This window comes from Protopterus annectens, chromosome 8.part0 (genome assembly GCF_019279795.1).
Source record: "Protopterus annectens isolate FY-2018-M chromosome 8.part0, PAN1.0, whole genome shotgun sequence".
Lineage (NCBI taxonomy): Eukaryota > Metazoa > Chordata > Ceratodontiformes > Protopteridae > Protopterus > Protopterus annectens.
Genome location: NC_056741.1, coordinates 1,113,444,957 through 1,113,464,066, shown reverse-complemented (window position 1 = coordinate 1,113,464,066; position 19,110 = coordinate 1,113,444,957). Strand labels below are relative to the sequence as shown.

General features: G+C 44.1%; 1 protein-coding gene across 1 annotated transcript in view; it reads left to right on the top strand.

The window, feature by feature from the left end:
- UBAP2L (ubiquitin associated protein 2 like) overlaps window positions 1–19,110 on the top strand; it is a gene marked incomplete in the record, with an annotated part of 3,970,948 nt that overhangs the window by 1,627,822 nt on the left and 2,324,016 nt on the right. Inside the window, 1 exon segment of the mRNA XM_044080639.1 lies at window positions 12,171–12,442. Coding sequence (XP_043936574.1) covers window positions 12,171–12,442 — 272 coding nt within the window.

The following is a 19,110-nucleotide window of genomic DNA, read 5'->3' as shown; positions in this document are numbered from 1 at the left end:
AGATCCACACGAATGGAAGTTGCATCCTCAAGTTTTTACAGAGATAATTCAAGCATGGGGAAGGCCAGACATAGATCTCTTTGCCTCCCACAAAAATCACCAATTGACAAAATTCTGCTCAAGGATTTTTCATCCAAAGGCCTGGAGAGTGGACGCTCTCTCTTTCAGCTGGACATCAGTGACAGTTTATGCCTTCCCACCTATTCCTCTGCTGCCCAAATTTCTATTAAAAACCAGAGCAGACAGACCAAAGATGATTCTCCTTGCTCCAGACTGGCCAAGACAACACTGGTACCAACTCCTGAGGAGCCTGACGCATTCCCCACCATGGACCCTGCCTCTAATGCCTCTTCTTCTGACTCAGCACAGCTTCAAAACACTTCACAGTCAGCTAAAAACACTCAATCTAGCCACATGGAAGATTCGTTAGCATCACAACAGACCCTACTCTCCAAGGAGGTGCAGGATGTCATTTTGGAGGCCAGAAGACCGTCTACTAGAAAAGCTTACTCTGCAAAATGGAAACGGTTTCGTGTCTGGAATGAGAAAAAGGGCCAGGATCCTGGAAAACTGAATTTACCTCAAATATTACAGTATCTTGCTGAGCTGCTAAGCAGTGGACTTTCATTCTCCTCCATCAAAATTCATGCCTCAGCCATTTCTGCAGAATGCAACACTGATCCACCCTTATTCTCTCACCCCCTCTTAAGACAGTTCCTCAGAGGGGCTAAGAATCTAAAACCCCCAAGGAAACAACCAATACCTGCTTGGGATCTCAATTTCATTCTAGAAAAGCTGACCTTGCCTCCTTTTGAGCCAGCTGCCTCATCAGATTTGCAATATTTGTCCTGGAAAACAGCTTTCCTTCTGGCTATTACCTCAGCTCGTAGGGTATCGGAACTACAAGCTCTCATGGCTGTGCAGCCTTTTATCATCTTCCATCAGGACAGAGTTTCCTTACGAACCAACCCGTCCTTTATGCCAAAAGTGGTATCCAGGGTAGCTTTGAATCAGGCTATACACTTACCTACCTTTTATCCTAATCCTCAAAACAAAGGGGAGAGATTACTGCATTCCTTGGACATCCACAGACAACTGCGTTATTATTTGGACAGAACAAAGTCTTTCAGAAAATCAGAACAGCTCTTTGTGTCCTGTGCTATAGGAGCTCAAAGAAAGCCAATTTCCAAACAGACAATCTCAAAATGGATAGCCCACTGCATACGCTTTTGCTATTCTTTTCATGGCAAAACTGTACCTACAGGCATCAGATCTCACTCCACAAGGGCCACGGCTACCTCTGCAGCTTTTCTCAGAGGAGTTCCTACCAAAGATATTTTGGAAGCAGCCACTTGGAGTTCTGTGCATACCTTCTTCAAGCACTACCACCTTCCATTATACTCCGAATCTAGAGCGGGCTTTGCCACTGCAGTCTTGCAGGGCATTCTGGCTCCTCCTAGTTCCACCTAGTGCCTACTACCCCTTTCTTAGCTTTGGGATTCTACCCATCTGTTATGACTGCAGCTGTATGCACGATGAACATAGTACAGTTTTGTACCACCCATAAATGTAGATGTTCGAGTGGTAATACAGCTGCAGTCCAGGTTTCCCTCCCTCCTTCCCCTCTTGGGACAGGCCTATTGGCTAACACCTCCTCATGCAACCTGATTGGGGTATTCATTCATGATGTATTTGCTTGCACTATTGTTTTTCGATTATATGGCATTGCTTTATTACACAAATTTATGTATTGCCTTCCTTCTGGGGGCACCTGACATCTGGGGCAAAAAAAACTGAAGAAAATGGCGTCAGCTGGTTCTTTTATACCCCTGTCGCATTGACATCAGGGAAGAATCGATGACAACCGACGCCGGACCTAGGCTTTGGAATTCGGCCGACCGAGGACCCGCCTGACGGCAGGAGAACCCATCTGTTATGACTGCAGCTGTATTAGCACTCGAACATCTACATTTATGGTAGGTACAAAACTGTACTTTTCTAGTCCCAAGAAAGGACAAAGCCTGGAGGCCCATCTTAGACCTCTCAATTCTGAACACATACCTGGAGGTACCCAAATTCAAAATGCTTACACTACAGCAGCTCCTTCAAATGCTGGGCAAGGAGTCTTGGCTGGTAACGTTGGACCTCAAAGAGGCATACCTGCATGTCCCTATCAGACAAGATTGCAGAATATACCTCAGATTTTTGGCAGGTACAACGCATTATCAATTCTCTGCATTGCCCTTTGGCTTATCTACTGCGCCCAGAGTATTCACGAAATGCCTGGCATCAGTAATTGCATATTGCAGACAACGAGGAATACAAATTTATCCATATCTGGACGACTGCCTGATCCAAGCGGACAGCAGGGACATTCTATTACAGCATCTGGCTTTTGTAACACAGCTGCTCAGTTGCCTAGGGTACACAGTAAACAAAAAGAAGTCAAAACTAATACCCTCACAACAGATAATATTCCTGGGTGCCAGATTAAACACAACAGCCCAGATGGCTTACCTCACGCCAGACAAACAAAAACAATTGACTCAATACTTCAACAAGATAGCAACTTTTACCCAGCTCACTGCAAGGAAAATCCTGCAGGCATTGGGGTTCATGGCATCATGCATTCAACTAATCCCATATGCAAAGCTGCATATGAGAAAATTACAATGGTACCTGAAAAGTGTATGGTCTCAACACAGGCACAGCCTCGAAACAAATATACCTATCATTCCCTGCCTTCAAAAAGAGTTCCTATGGTGGGCTCAAGCATGTCAAACAAACAAGGGTCTTCCTTTCGTCTTACCTCCAGCAAACCAAACCATGACAACAGATTCTTCAGACTACTCCTGGGGAGCACACATGGCAGGACAGTGTATACAGGGCAAATGGTCTGCAAAACAAATGCATCTTCACATCAACCAAAAGGAGATGCTAGCTGTGCAAAATGCACTGACAGCCTTCAAGGACCTCTTGCATCCAGGACAACTTCTAATAAGGACAGACAACACCACAGTTATGTGGTACATAAACAAACAGGGAGGAACACACTCCTACCCTTTATGCAGACAGGCTGTGACCCTATGGAACACAGCATTGACCTACCAAGTACAACTACAAGCACAATTCCTGCCAGGAAAGGAAAACATATTGGAAGACGAATTAAGCAGAAATATGGCAGACCCTCACTAGTGGAGACTACACCCACAAGTATTTTCAATGATAACTCAAAGATGGGGATGTCCAGACATAGATCTATTTGCCTCCCCCAACAATTGCCAATTACAAACATTCTGCACAAGGACTTATCACTCCCTAGCCTGGAAAGTGGACGTTCTATCATTCAGTTGGACAACACTGACAGTCTATGCCTTCCTTCCACTACCTTTATTGACCAAGGCATTATTGAAGGTCAGATCAGAGAGACCACAAATGATCCTCATTGCTCCGGACTGGCCACGCCAGCACTGGTACCCATTACTAAGGAACTTGACTCACAGCCCTCCATGGATCTTGCCTCAATTCCCACTACTGTTGACTCATAAAAACGATCAAACCCGTCACAGCCAGCTCAGAACTTTAAATTTAGCTGCCTGGAGAATTCCTTAAATTATCAATCAACACTTCTCTCAAAGGACGTCCTGAATGTAATTATGGAGGCCAGGAGGCCCAGCACCAGGAAGACTTACTCAGACAAATGGAAAAGATTTTGTGCATGGCACCAGGCTAAAGGTCAGAATCCTTGGATACCAAACATTCCTCACATACTCTAACTGAGATGCTACACAAAGGCCTTTCCTTCTCCTCCATTAAGATCCATGCTTCAGCCATTTCAGCTCAATATAATACGGATCCCCCAATTTTCTCACACCCTTTACTTAGGCAGTTTCTCAGAGGTGCTAAGAATATAAGACCCCCCAGAAAACCACCAACACCAACTTGGGACCTGAACTTCGTTTTAGAAAAGTTAACACTACCTCCTTTCGAACCAGCACTCTCAGCAGAACTACAATACTTGTCTTGGAAAACAGCCTTGTTACTGGCTATTACCTCAGCACGCAGGGTCTCAGAACTACAGGCACTTATGGCAGTGGAACCTTTCATCATTTTCCATCAGGACAGATTCTTTTTACGAACTAACCCTACCTTCATGCCCAAGGTAGTATCCAGTGTGGCTTTGAATCAGACCATTCATTTACCCACCTTTTATCCTAACCCACAGAATAAAGGAGAAAGGTTCCTTCACTCTTTGGACATTCACAGACAGCTACGTTACTATTTAGATAAGACAAAGATCTTCAGAAAAACTGACCAACTCTTTGTATCATATGCTGCAGGTTTACAAGGAAAGGCTATTTCAAAATAGACAATCTCCAAATGGGGATAGCACATTGTATCCGCTTTTGCTACTCGCACCATGGGAAGGCAGTGCCTGTCAATATTAGATCCCATTCTACCAGGGCTACTGTAACCTCAGCAGCCTTTCTCAGAGGGGTTCCAACCAAAGACATTCTGGAGGCAACTACTTGGAGTTCAGTGCACACCTTTACCAAGCACTACCACCTTCCATTATACTCAAAAACCAGAGCTGGTTTTGCCACTGCAGTTCTGCAGGGCATCCTAGCATCACCTAACCCAGTTTAGTACCAGCCACCCTTCCATAGCTTTGGGATTCTACCCAAGTGTGATGACTGCAGCAGTCTAGCACGATGAACATAGTACAGTTTTGTACCTACCATAAATGTAGATGTTCGAGTGGTTATACTGCTGCAGTCCAGGTTACCCTCCCTACATCCCCTCTACATACCAGGGTGTTAGTGACAACTCCATGTACATCAATCTATTGGATGCATGTCTGTATGGTGTATTTGCTAACAGCTAGTACTATTGCTTATCTACTAAGGTATTGTTGCATAGCTATTGTATTGCCTTCCTAGTTGGGGGCACCTGACATCTGGGGCAAGAAAAACTGAAGAAAATGGCGTCGGCTGTCTCTTTTATACCCCTGCCGCACTGACGTCAGGGAAGAGGCGACGACAACCGACGCCGGACCAGGACTCTGGGATTCGGCCGACTGCGGGACCACCTGACGACAGGATAACCCAAGTGTGATGACTGCAGCAGTATAACCACTCAAACATCTACATTTATGGTAGGTACAAAACTGTACTTTTTATGGCCTCAAACATTCCTATACTCCCTTTAGCCAAACTCCACCTGAGTTGGGTAGTTTATAACGTCAGTTTGGCTTCAGCATTCTCATCCCCTCGATTTCTTAATTCCTCTTCTTCCCTGCTTCAAGCTGGAATTTCAGTGATGTATTCAGCATTTGACTGTCAGTCCAGGGCTTCCTTTTCAACCCAGTCTTCCCTCTCAGGAGCTGTTCACAGACTCTTCAGACGTGGGATGGGGAAGCATCCTTTGACTGTCTAAAGGTGCAGGGTCCTTTGTCACCTTAACAAAGGAAAGACCACATCCATGTCAAAGATGAGAGGTCTTCTGCTGGCTCTTCAACCATTTCACCTTCTGTTCTCCCCAGGGCCTCTCAAGGTATTTAAAGACAATACCACAGTGATGTATGTGGTATGTCAACAAGCAAGGGAAGATGAGATCTCATCTCCCATGCTGGTTGGCACTTCTTGTGTGGGAACTAGCTGTCTAGTATCATGTGACACATCAGACAGTTTAGATTCCCTCAGTTCAGTAAATTGTGGCAGACTATCTGAGGAGGTCCATAACAGAATCCCAAGAGTGGATGCTTCACAGCATACCTCTCAACCTGTTAGCTCAAGAAATCTGGACAAAGCCTAACATAATGGAGGGACAAAGGCCCAAAAATAGGGACAGATTTTAAATATTGCTCTTATAAACTTAGAAAATAGCTAGAGTAATAGGGTTTCTGTTAATATGTATTTTTTAAAGGATATGAAATCTAAAACTCAAATGTATGCCAATATTTACCAATTTCATTCCTTAGATAATCCCTGGCCTCATACAGCACAGTGGTAACATTGTCGCCTCACAGCAAGATATTCTCCGGTTCGATTCTTGGCTGGACTGCCTTCTGTGTGGAGTCTGCATGTCCTCCTTGCATTCATGTAGGTTTCCTTCGGGTGCTCCTGATGTTCATCGTGCATACAGCTGCAGTAATCACAGATGGGTTTTCTGCCGTCAGGCGGTCCCTCGGTCGGCCGAATTCCAAAGTCTTGGTCCGGCGTCGGTTGTCGTCGCTTTCTCTTCTGACGTCAGTGAGGCCAGAGTATATAAGACACAGCCGACGCCATGTTCCTCAGTCTTTTTTGCCGCACGGTGCCCGAAGCAGAAGCAGTTCGCAAGTGCCGGTCGGCCAGCTCCTGAATTACGAATATTTTGGAAACCGAAGTCTTCATTAAAGCTAAGTACCCAGTTGGGGAAACTTTTCTTGCCTCAGACCGATGTCACACAGGCCTCCCATTCTGCAAGCCTCAAGCAAAGCAAGTCATAACCACAGACGCCTCAGATTACGCCTGGGGGGCACACATGACGGACAGGTGCATTCAGGGCAAATGGTCCCATAAGGAAAAGCACCTTCACATCAATCAAAAAGAAATGCTAGCAGTAATAAATGCAATTACAGCTTTCAAGGACTTCCTGCATTCAGGACAATTACTGATAAGAACAGACAACCCCACGGTAATGTGGTACATAAACAAACAAGGAGGAACACATTCATACCCCTTGTGCAGACTAGCCATGACTCTTTGGAACTTGGCTCTGGAAAGACAAATCGAACTTCAAGCACAGTACTTGCCAGGATTGGAAAACACACTGGCAGACAATCTAAGCAGAAATATGACAGATCCACACGAATGGAAGTTACATCCTCAGGTGTTTGCAGAAATAATCCAAGCATGGGGGAGGCCAGACATAGATCTTTTTGCCTCCCACAGGAATCATCAATTGGAAAAGTTTTGTTCGAGGACCTTTCATCCAAAGGCCTGGAGAGTGGACGCCCTTTCATTCAGTTGGACAGCATGGACAGTTTACACATTCCCACCTCTGCCTCTTCTGCCCAAGGTGCTTTTGAAAGCAAGAACAGACAAACCGAAGATGATACAGATTGCTCCAGATTGGCCAAGGCAACACTGGTACTCCCTGGTCCCTGCCCCTAATGCCTCTTCTGCTGACTCAGCACAGCTACAAAACTCTTCACAGCCAGCTGAAAACACTCAATCTCGCTGCATGGAAAATTCCTTAACACCACAACAGACCCTACTCTCCAAGGAGGTACAGGATGTCATTTTCGAGGCCAGAAGGCCATCTACTAGAAAAACTTACTCCGCAAAATGGAAGCGGTTTTGCTCTTGGAATGAGAAAAGAGGCCAGGACCCTAGAAAACTGAACTTGCCTTAGGTATTACAGTATCTAGCGGAGCTGCTGAACAGTGGACTTTCATTTTCTTCCATAAAAATCCATGCCTCAGCCATTTCTGCAGAATTCAACACGGATCCACCTTTATTTTCTCACCCACTCTTACGACAGTTCCTCAGAGGTGCTAAGAATATAAGACCACCAAGGAAGCAACCAATCCCAGCCTGGGATCTTAATTACATACTAGAAAAATTAACATTGCCTCCTTTTGAACCAGCTGCCTCAACAGATTTGCAATATTTGTCCTGGAAAACAGCCTTCCTTCTGGCCATCACTTCAGCTCGTAGGGTTTCTGAACTACAGGCCCTCATGGCGGTGCAGCCCTTTCTCATTTTCCATCAGGATAGGGTTTCCCTTCGTACCAACCCATCATTTATGCCTAAAGTGGTATCCAGGGTAGCTTTAAATCAAGCCATACACCTTACCTACCTTTTACCCCAATCCTCAAAACAAAGGGGAAAGGCTGCTACACTCTTTAGACATCCATAGGCAGCTACGTTATTATTTGGACAGAACAAAGTCCTTCAGGAAATCAGAACAACTCTTTGTGTCCTATGCTGTAGGGGCTCAAGGGAAGCCAGTTACAAAACAGACTATTTCAAAGTGGATAGGCCACTGCATACGGTTTTGTTATTCCTATCATGGGAAATCTGTTTCTACAGGTATCAGATCCCACTCCACCAGGGCCACAGCTACCTCTACAGCCTTCCTCAGAGGAGTTCCTACCAAAGATATTTTGGAGGCAGCCACTTGGAGTTCTGTACATACCTTCACAAAACACTACCACCTGCCTTTATATTCCAGAACTAGAGCAGGCTTTGCCACTGCTGTTTTACAGGGCATTCTGGCTCAACCTAGTTCCTCCTAGTACCTACCACCCTGTGCATAGCTTTGGGACTCTACCCATCTGTGATTACTGCAGCTGTATGCACGATGAACATAGTACAGTTTTGTACCTACCATAAATGTAGATGTTCGAGTGCTAATACAGCTGCAGTACAGGTTTCCCTCCCTCCTTCCCCACTTAGTAAAGGCATTGGGCCTAACAACCTCTTCATACTACCTGACTGGGTTATCCTGCTATGTTTTATTTGCTGGCTACCACTGATTTTGGATTATATTGCATTGCTTGTATATGCATATAAGCATTATTTAGGTATTGCCTTCCTTCTGGGGGCACCTGACATCTGGGGCAAGAAAGACTGAGGAACATGGCGTCGGCTGTGTCTTATATACTCTGGCCTCACTGACGTCAGAAGAGAAAGCGACGACAACCGACGCCGGACCAAGACTTTGGAATTCGGCCGACCGAGGGACCGCCTGACGGCAGAAAACCCATTTGTGATTACTGCAGCTGTATTAGCACTTGAACATCTACATTTATGGTAGGTACAAAACTGTACTTTTCCTCCCACATTTCAAAGACATGTGTCTGGAGCGTTTCTTCCCAGGCCTCTGCTGAAAATTGGCTTAGTTCCAGATCGGACTTTCCCAGTAAACAAATGTTAAATAAATAAATAAATGAATGAATGAATCCCAGTGATTTGCCCAAAATCCACAATTTTTTTGAGGAACAGACCAACATTTTGAGGTAAAAATCTGGACATTCTGCGAAAATCTGTACAGTTGGAAGGTACGCTTCACAGGGATGTTTCTGGACATTGTCCAGCAGTAGGGTATTCCTCAAGTGGATCTTCTTGCCTACCCCTCTGAACAAGCAAATTCCTCTCTTGTGCCAGTCCCAGGTCCTCTGTTCTGGAAGGTGGACACCCTCCCTTTTTCCTGGAAGGCAATATTTCTTTATGCCTTCCCTCTCTTTCCTCTCATTCCAGAAGTCCTGTTCAAAATGCGACAGGGCGTACCCAGAATCTTGGTGGTGACTCCCTTTTGGCCCAGACAGCATTGGTTCCCTTTTCTTCTGCATTTAGTCAAGGGCAATCGTCAAAAGTTACCTCACAGTGTAGACCTTCTCAAACAAGACAAGGCATCTCTCATTCATCCTCATCTGTCCACTTTTCAACTGACACTGTGGGTGATAGGATTTTGATTCTTTACAGGCACTTTTTTTCTGAGGACGAGTTTAGGGTCCTGCATATGAGGCCGGGAAGCCCACAACTAGGAAATCCTACTTATCCAAATGGAAGAGGTTTTCTGTTTGACTTTTTTTTAACCTGGATCCATTTTTCTTTAGATGTTCCTTTGGGTCTTATCTGTGTGAATTGCTCAATGCTGAGTTTTCTTATTCTTCTGTTAAGACCCACTTATCAGCTATTTCTACTTGCCTACTTTTATCGATTCCTTTAGCATCTATATTTGAGGCTAAACAGTTCTTAAAGGCGTCTTTCATATTAGGCCTCCCAGGAAGCCTGTCAGTACTCCTTGGGATCTTAATTTTGTGTTGGAAAATTTTTGAGCCTGCAGCTTCAGCTTCCTTACAACATTATTCTTGGAAGACTGTACTTTTGTTAGCTCTTAATTCTGCCAGATTGGTGTCTGAGCTTCAAGCCCTTATGACTTGTCCTCCTGTTTTAGTGTTCCATGAGGACATGGTTTCAGTTCGTACTAATCCTTCTATTCCCAAAGTGGTGAATGAGTTGTCATTTAATCAGTCTATTCATTTGCCTGCAATTTTCTCTTCTCTGCAATCTGCTGGTGAGAAGCTGCTGCACACATTGGATGTGCACAGACAACTCTGATTTTATTTGTATAAGACAAAATTTTTTCATAAATCTAATCAAATCTTTGTTTCTTTTCATCCTAGATCCTTAAGATTGGCTGTTTCCAAGCAAACAGTTTCTTGGATTTCAAAAGCTGTTTCTTTTTGTTAGTCCTTTCCTGGTCAGAACATTTCTTCTTCTGTTAAGGTTCATTCTGCTAGGGCTGTGGCTTCTTCTGATGCTTTTTTCAAGGGATTTGATACTAACTCTATTCTTGAGGCAGCTACCTGGACTTCTGTGCATACATTTACCAAGCACTATAAGTTGGGTGTGATATCAATAGCTAGAGCTGGCTTTGCTAGGCCATTCTTCATGGGTTCCTAAAGAGCTCTGCTGGTCCTTCCTACTCCCTCTCTCCTTCGTGAATACTACAACAGTGAAATGGAAGGATATAGTACAGTTGTGTAAGAACTTACCATAACAGCAGATGTCTTTCTCTTTACTGTTGTAGTATTCCCTCCCTCTCTCCTTTTCCCCTGGTTCTTTTCTCTTCTGGATGTACTTGTTACCTGTCTATTCCTTGGACTTGCGTTTCTTAGTTATGTGGCTGGTATGTCTGGATGCCACATTTATATCCTACACTATACGCGGGGAGCATGTGTGTGACATATGGCGTACCTTAAGCAACCTAAAGGCTTTGGTGTACTGTCAGGCCACCCTTAGCAGGGCATCCCTTTTGTAAGGAATATTTTAACAGTGAAGAGAAGAACATCTGATGTTATTGTAAGTTCTTACACAAATGTACTTTATGTAAGTTGTACTTGCACAGCTCTCCTATCTACCTTCACTGAACTGCAGTTTTTTTGAAAGACTGTCAGCTCATTGTCTCCTTTGCAGTGAACAAGCTTTGGTAGAAAACCTTTCAGTGCATCTCTTTCCAGATGTCTTTCAGATAGCATTGCTTACGTGTTGCTCAACCAGCCCTTTTTGGGCACACCTATGGCTTATTCTGCCAGAGCAGTGGCAACCTGTACTACCTTCAGATGTTTTTACATGGATGAAATCTTCTCAGCTGCTGCTTGGTCCTCCATATACCCACTTTCATCAAGCATTACAAATTGAATTCAACTTCTAGGGCTAGATCATCTTTTGTTGCCTCTGTCTTCAAGGGTCTCCTGCCATTATGTCAAGTTGGGTTCCAAGTAACTTGGGATTCTGACCCACAGGTCATATTGGACAGACTGAATGAACAGGATGAAAACGTTCTGTACTACCCATAATACTGTATCCTTTCATTTATGGATCTCTGTCACAACCTTTTCACTATCCACTTCCTTCTTTTCCTTTGACTTGTAAGACCTGAAATGTTTTTGGCTTTTTTTTTTTTTGCGAATATGCACATACAAGAAATGTTTATATGATGTACATACATGTGTGTTGACAGGCATCAAGCTCTGAGTTTATTCCAGGCACTGGTGTGTTATGGGAGGGAAAATCCTTAAGGAGCTAGAGGAATAATGCCCTTGAGTTGTATCCAACAAATGACTTCGGGATCATATTGGATAAACATAAATGAAAGGATCTGGCATTACGGTAAGTATATGACTTTTGTTTTTCAAATGGTTCACCTGCTGTGCCGGTCTTTGTTGATGGTTTTTAATCTTCATGTTTGGTTAAGATTTGGAGTCTTACTGGCTACTGTAGTGTTAATTTTTGTAACCCCTGTGAAATTGTGCTTTGAAATAAACAGGTCCTTTTGCTTTTAGCAGAAGAAACCGTTTACTATTAACATTTGAGACATTATAGGATGTCTTGTCAGAGAAAACCATTGAGATTATGCAGTAATGTGTCTTGTAGCAGTATATAAACTCCTCAGTATGGCAGGAATGTTGAAATTAATTTTTTTTCTTTGTATTCACCATTGAATGAATGGTTTGAAGTCATTGAGGCTGGTACTGTGATAATTTTTCACCTTTTGGTGTTTAATGGCTTTGTTACTTCACTTTTTTTTCCTACAATGTTGCTAGAAAACATTTATTATGTTATGATTCTTTGTCTTGTTAGATTATTTTTTTTATTATTTTCTGGTTTTGTTTGTAGATATGAAGACTTCACCAGATTCAGTGGTTCACAGTACATTCCCAAAACGACAAGTTTATGCACCTGCCACCAATATGATAGATGTTTTCATGCAAGAAAAGCAGCCTGTAGTTACAACCCCCCCTGCTCCTCCGCCTTCTTCGCCGCTTCCCAGTAAAAGCAGCAGTGCTCCTCAAATGTCACCAGGGTCCTCTGATAACCAATCCTCGAGTCCTCAGCCAGTACAACAGAAGCTGAAGCAGCAAAAAAAGAAAACTTCCATTTCATCAAAGGTATGTAAGTAGGTTCTTTTGAGCCACCTTTTGTTTGTAGTCCTGTGTGAATTTCATGTTTTCTCCTGATCTAATGAAGCGTTTTATATATATATGTGTGTGTATATAAACGTATACACAATATATTTAAACACGCACATGTACAGAGTGCATGTAATGTATGCATCTGCGGAAGTGTTCATGTACTTAAGTTTTTCCCATGGCTACTGTTTTAGAGAATAATTTTGTTCACAGATGTGGGTCTATATTACCTTATTGAAAATGAATTTAATCAAACGGCACTCTACATCGAAATTCCATTCATCGAGCTGTTTATACTGAGATCGCGGTACAGTGAATATTGGAAAATTTGCCCTTTCCTCACTGTAGTGTGATCTTGGAGGTGGTATATATAATTAGTGAGAGGTGTGGGGGGGCACAACCCCCCACAAGAGCGAATCTGCTATACGGCATTTTCAGTGTATGTGTTCGATTAAATTATGTTTCAATTATGTAATATAGACCCCACAGATCTGTGTGCGTACATGCATGCACATTCATACTTCACATGTGTACATTTTTATGGTGTGTACCTCTGTATGTTTTGTATATTTATGTACATTTTTTTCTGATGTTACTGTTTTTGGAGCTTTTTGTTTGCTGCCACACACAGGTGTATGAAATTTGACATGTACAGAAAGTTGCATAATTGAGCAGCTAGTATGTTTTTTTTTCCATTTGTATTACTAATTTGATTTGTCCACATGTACGTTTGTTATTTTGAGACCCTTGTACTGTGATTTTTTTTTTTTACATTTAAGAATTCCTTTTCTTGCAGTTGCACTTGGCTCTCGACCCTGACCCACACTGTTGAGCAGCACTGTTCTTTTGATTTAGTTGTCTCTGTGGGTTAAGTGGGGGTGAACATTGTTTATGGCCCTTTTATTTTCCAACATCTTCCATTGTTTGTTTTTCCTCAGAATATGTTAAGTAAATACTTACGGATTCATGAACTCATTTTGTGTGACTATCAGAACATTAAGTTTCTGTTAAAGAAGGTTATAGTTTGTGCAGATTTTGCCAGTGCTTTATCTTCTGTTCTAGACAGTGGAGGAGTTAGACAAATGGCCACTTTGCTTAAGCATTTCTTAGCCTCACCATGATATGCATATTGAGAAGAGGTTTTAGGAGATGCTGTAAAGGACCTGCTATGTGACCCTGTAAAACACATGACTTATCACCAGGTTCCCCAAGAATTGCACTGGTTTTAAATGCACTGCTGCATTTGCCTCAGTGTAATTGCTCTCTGTTTTCTGCTGAAGATCTGATGATAATGTATAGCTGTAGAGAGAGGATGTTCTTCGTGTTTCACTGTTACAGTCATCGCACTTGGGTTATCTGCCTGCAGGTAGCCCTCAGTTGGCCCGAATACCAGAGACTTAGTATTTCTGCGTCGGTTGCTGTCACTCCAGGTCTGATGTCAGGTCGTCAGGGGTATAAAAACTGGCAGCCGACGCCATTACATCAGTCTTTCTTGCCGAGGAGCCCGAAGCAGAAGCAGTTTGCACAAGTGCCGGTCTGCCACTATCTGAGTTTTCGTTTCCAAATTAATTATCCTGAATTCTTCTAAAGCTAAGTACCCCGTTGGGGATCCTTTTTTCTTGCTCTAACCAATTTCAGACGTCAGAAAAAGTAACAATTGTCTTGCCTGTGGAAAGCAAATACCACACCGAGATTTTCATTCTTACTGCATCACCTGTTTAGGCCCAGACATGACGTACCTCGCTGTCTGTTTTGTGCCTTGTTCAATGCCTGAACTGTTTGTCGTCGGGCCCTTATTGTCGCTACTTTGTTTCTCAATCTCCGTATTCCGAAATGGCTTTGGTAAGCCATCCGACTACCAATTTTCCAAAAAACAGTAAGGATAAAGACAGAGACAGACCACACAGGTCCAAAACTGTAAATGACGCTTCCGTTAAGCTAGTCGCCAGTTCGCTGGTACTCCATGAGACGCTTTCGCACCCCCCGATGCCCGCTTCAATGGATTTGCAGGCCTTTACCGAAACCCATTCGGAGTCCAGTATGCCGCAAGACTCTTCTTCTACTACAGAAACTGCAGATGTCTCTACCTTGGGTTGGTCCGGAGCCGCTAAGCAGGCACCGGCTTCTGAGGAAGTTCTTCGCACTACCGATATTTGACACAAACCGACAACTTCTTTCACGTCTTCAGTTCTGTCTAAAACTACCGAGCTTCTAAGGCCAAGAGTACGCACTACGCCTAAAAAACAGACGACCCAAGCTCATACACCTGCTTCCTTGCCACAACATCAAATGCTTAAAATGGCAGAAGACCTTATTATGGTGATTAAGGGAAGTCAGCCTTCCCCTGCTAAGAGAAAAAGAAACTTGTCCTCAGCAACTTTAACAGACCAAGAGTCTGACAGCTCTGAGGTATCTGATTATGAAGACATGTCTTTATCTGCTTATAAGGTTTCAGATGCAGAAGAATCCATTCCCTCTGCGTCTCCTCCAGAGGATCTTTCTTTTGGTGAAACCTTACATATTTTAAGAGAGCTTTTCCACTGGGAATACAAAGACTATCCTCAGTCCAAAAAGAAACTCAGAGAATTTCTAGATTTGCCACAACATAGGCCTTAATCAATACCCCCAGTCCTGGATGTTGTGGATGATGTCTTTATGTAATCCAGTTTAACTCCTGATACTTTACCCCCTGCTCCTAGGAAACCAGACAGATACTACAGAGTTCCTGACTCTCTCAAATTACTTTTCAAAAATCCTACTGCTGACCCAGAGGTCATCTCCCAGGGGCCTAAAGGTATCAAAGCAACTACAGCTAAGAATCTCACCCCTTCGGACAGGGATTCCAGAGCTTTAGACAGATGGGGTAAGAAAGTATACACCTCTGGATCTCTCGCCATTAGGGCTTTGAATTGCTAGTTTCACATGCTGAAGTACCAACAACATATTATGGAACTTATTAAGCAAAAAATAGTTACCTTTACAGACTGTGCAGAAAATAAAGAATTACAAGAGCTTATGCATTCTGCAAGCCAAGTCAGCAACCATACATTGCTGTCTAGCTTTGATGCCTTAGAAGCATTTTGCAGGGAAGCAGTCACTGGTTCTGTACTGAGAAGGCATGTTTGGCTTAAGGAGCAGATCTTGCCAGACCATGTCATATCAAAATTACTAGACGCTCCTTTGAACGAGGACAATCTGTTTGGCACCAAAGCAGAAGTTCTTAAAAAGATAGAAGCAAAAGCTAAATCTATGCAGACAGTCTAAGTTTTCTTGCAAGTACAGCCTCCTAGATTCAGTAGGCATTACCCCTCGAAACATTGGTCCTTTCCAGCCCCCTCAAGGCCATCTCAAACTAGACCCAGGGGAAACAGACCCCCCAGACTACAGTCTCAGGGTATACAGAGATCTAAGCAATGGAGTGCCTCCACTTCAAAAACGTAGTGCTAAGCCACACCCTTACGCAAATAATTCCCAATGACTTCTCAACTACACTCCTCACCTCTGCCCAACTGCTTGTGCCCCTAGGAGAAAACTTGCCATCATGGAAAAAACTGGACTTGCATCATCAAAGACTGATGGGTCCTCAACATTGTATCCGAAGGGTACAAATTTTACTTCCACTCACTGCCAACCCCAAAAGGGTTCCCAGACCTTTTTCCAAACCAGTGGGCAGAGGCACAAAACCAAGTTCAGTCCCTGCTTTCTATAAGGGCAATTCAACCTGTTCCTGCGGAACAGATAGGTCAAGGATTCTATTCCAGACTTTTCCTGGTACTCAGAAAAGAGGGCACTTGGCGCCCAATCCTAGATCTTTCCATTCTAAACACCTTCCTGGTGGTATCAAAATTCAAAATGCTCACCCTGCAGTGGCCTCTTCCTATGTTGGCCAAAGATGCCTGGTTAGCCACCCTAGACTTAAAAGAAGCCTTATAAGGGACTCATGCAGGAAATATATACGCTTCAGGGCAGGATCTATGCATTATTACTTCTCTGCACTTCCCTTTGGCTTATCCACTGCTCACAGAGTATTCACAAAATGCCTGGCTTCAGCCATTGCCTACTGCAGAGAAAGATTAAAATTTACCCATACTTGGACAACTGATTGATTCAGGCAGACATTCAGGAAATGCTGTTGCAGCGCCTGACATTTGTAAAAAAATCCTTCTAACCTCCCTGGGGTGCACCATCAACGAACAGAAATCAAAACTAGTCCCCAGTCAAAAGATTGTATTCCTGGAAGCAAGCTTAGACACAGCATTCCCAGATGGCAGTCTATCTGACCGACTACTTCACTCAAGTGGCCACCAGAACCCAGCTATCTGCACGGAAAATCCTGAAGGCCCTGGGGTTCATGGCCTCATGCATCCTACTAATTCCATATGCCAGACTGTATATGGAAACTTCAATGGTACTTAAAAGGTCTTTGGTGCCAACATTCTCAGGACCTGGAAACCGTCATTCCTGTCATACCTTGTCTTAAGGCCAGAGTTTTTTTGGTGGGCAGCAGCATGCAACCACAACAAGGGACTGCCCTTTACTCAACCCCACGCCGCCCAGACCCTAACCACAGACGCATCAGACTATGCCTGGGGGGCACACCTGGGCGACAAATGCATTCATGTCCACTGGAGCCCAAGTCAAATTCATCTGCACATCAACCAAAAAGAGATGCTAGCTGTGCAGCACACTCTTAACAGCTTTCAGATCCCTACTGTCACCAGGATCCCAGCTAAAAAAACAGACACCACAGTTGTGTTGTACATCAACATGCAGGGGGAACCCACTCTTACCCACTCTGTAGGCTAGTCATGGCCCGGTGGAACACAGCTTTTGACATGCAGGTCCATCTGCAAGCTCAATTCCTACCAGGCAAGCAAAACTCACTAGCAGATGATTTAAGCAGAAATCTCCTAGAAGCACACGAGTGGCAGTTAGAGCCCAGCACCTTCAGCCTTCTGATTCAGAAATGGGGGACCCCAGAGGTGGATCTCTTTGCCTTCCCCTGCAATTACCAGCTCAGCAAATTCTGCACCAGGACACTTCACAGCAGGGCCTGGAAAGTGGATGCCCTATCCTTCCAATGGGTAAACCTCTCAATCTATGCATTCCCCCCTCTGCCCTTTCTGTCAAGAATATTGCTCAAGGTAAGACAGGACAGACCAAGGACAATTGTGATTGCCCCAGAATGGCCAAGCCAGCACTGGTACCCACTCCTGCGCAGCCTGTCACTGGTGCCACCCTGGCACCTACCCCAGATCCCAACCCTGCTCACTCAGCAGGGGGGACAGATCTTGCATCCGCAACTGCAAACCCTAAATCTTGCAGCCTGGCTTATTCCTTGAATTCTCCCCCAATGACCAGCCTAAGTAAGCGGGTGCTGGACATCATTCTTGAAGCCAGAAGATCCAGTACAAGGAAATCCTATGCTGATAAGTGGAAAAGGTATTGCTCCTGGATTCCATCTAAAGGAGAGGACACAACTCTGCCCTCCCTACCTCTAATCCTGGATTACTTAGCAGATCTACTCCACAGAGGCCTATCCTTTTGCTCCATTAAGATCCATACCTCTGTCATCTCGGCTCATTACAACTCTGAGCCACCTCTTTTCTCTCACCCTCTCATCAGACAGTTCCTGAGAGGGGCAAACAACTTAAGGCCACCAAGTAGAGCACCCAGCCCTGCTTGGGACCTTCACTTTGTACTGGAAAAGCTCCCACTGCCCTCTTTTGAGCCTGTAGCGTCAGCAGACTTAAAATTCCTCTCTTGGAAAACAGCATTGCTCCTGGCCATCACTTCAGCAAGAAGAGTGTCTGAGCTGCAAGCACTTATGGCCGTGGAACCCTTCATTATTTTTCATGCTGACAGGGTCTCCCTCAGGAATAATCCTTCCTTTATGCCCAGTGGTGTCCACTGTGGCTCTCGACCAATCTATCCATTTGCTCAACCATCTACCCTAATCCTCAAAATAAAGGGGAAAGGATCCTGCTCTCCTTAGACATGTATAGACAGCTCAGATTCTGCCTGGATAGGACTAAGCTCTTCAGGAAATCTGACCAGTTACTACTCAGTTTTGCACCAGGGACAGAGGGCAAGACCATTTCAGTACAGACTATTTCCAAGTGGATAGCACACTGTATCCATTTCTGCTACAAGCAACATGGGAAACCAACCCCTCAGGGGGTCAGAACACATTCCACTAGGGCAACTTATACGTCTACAGCATTCCTCAGGGGAGTCCCTATCAGGGACATTCTGGAGGCTGCTACCTGGAGTTCTGTACACACATTCACCAAGCATTAACACCTGCCTATATTTTCCAAATCCAGGGCGGGTTTTGCAACTGCAGTCCTGCAGGGCATACTAGCCAGTCCAAACACTTCTTGACTGACTCAACCCTTTCTGCTGCTTTGGGAATCAACCCAAGTGTGATGACTGCAACAGTGAAACACAAAGAACATAGTACAGTTGTGTACACTTACCATAAATGTAGATGTTCAAGTGTATTCACTGTTGCAGTCCTAGTTTCCCTCCTTCCCAGCCCCCTTCTCTCCTCTTTCTCTCTACTGTCTGTGTATACTACTCACCACTTGCAGGGGTATTGGTATTTACTTTTTACTGGTGGAGATTTTTCCACCATAGCTTAGCTC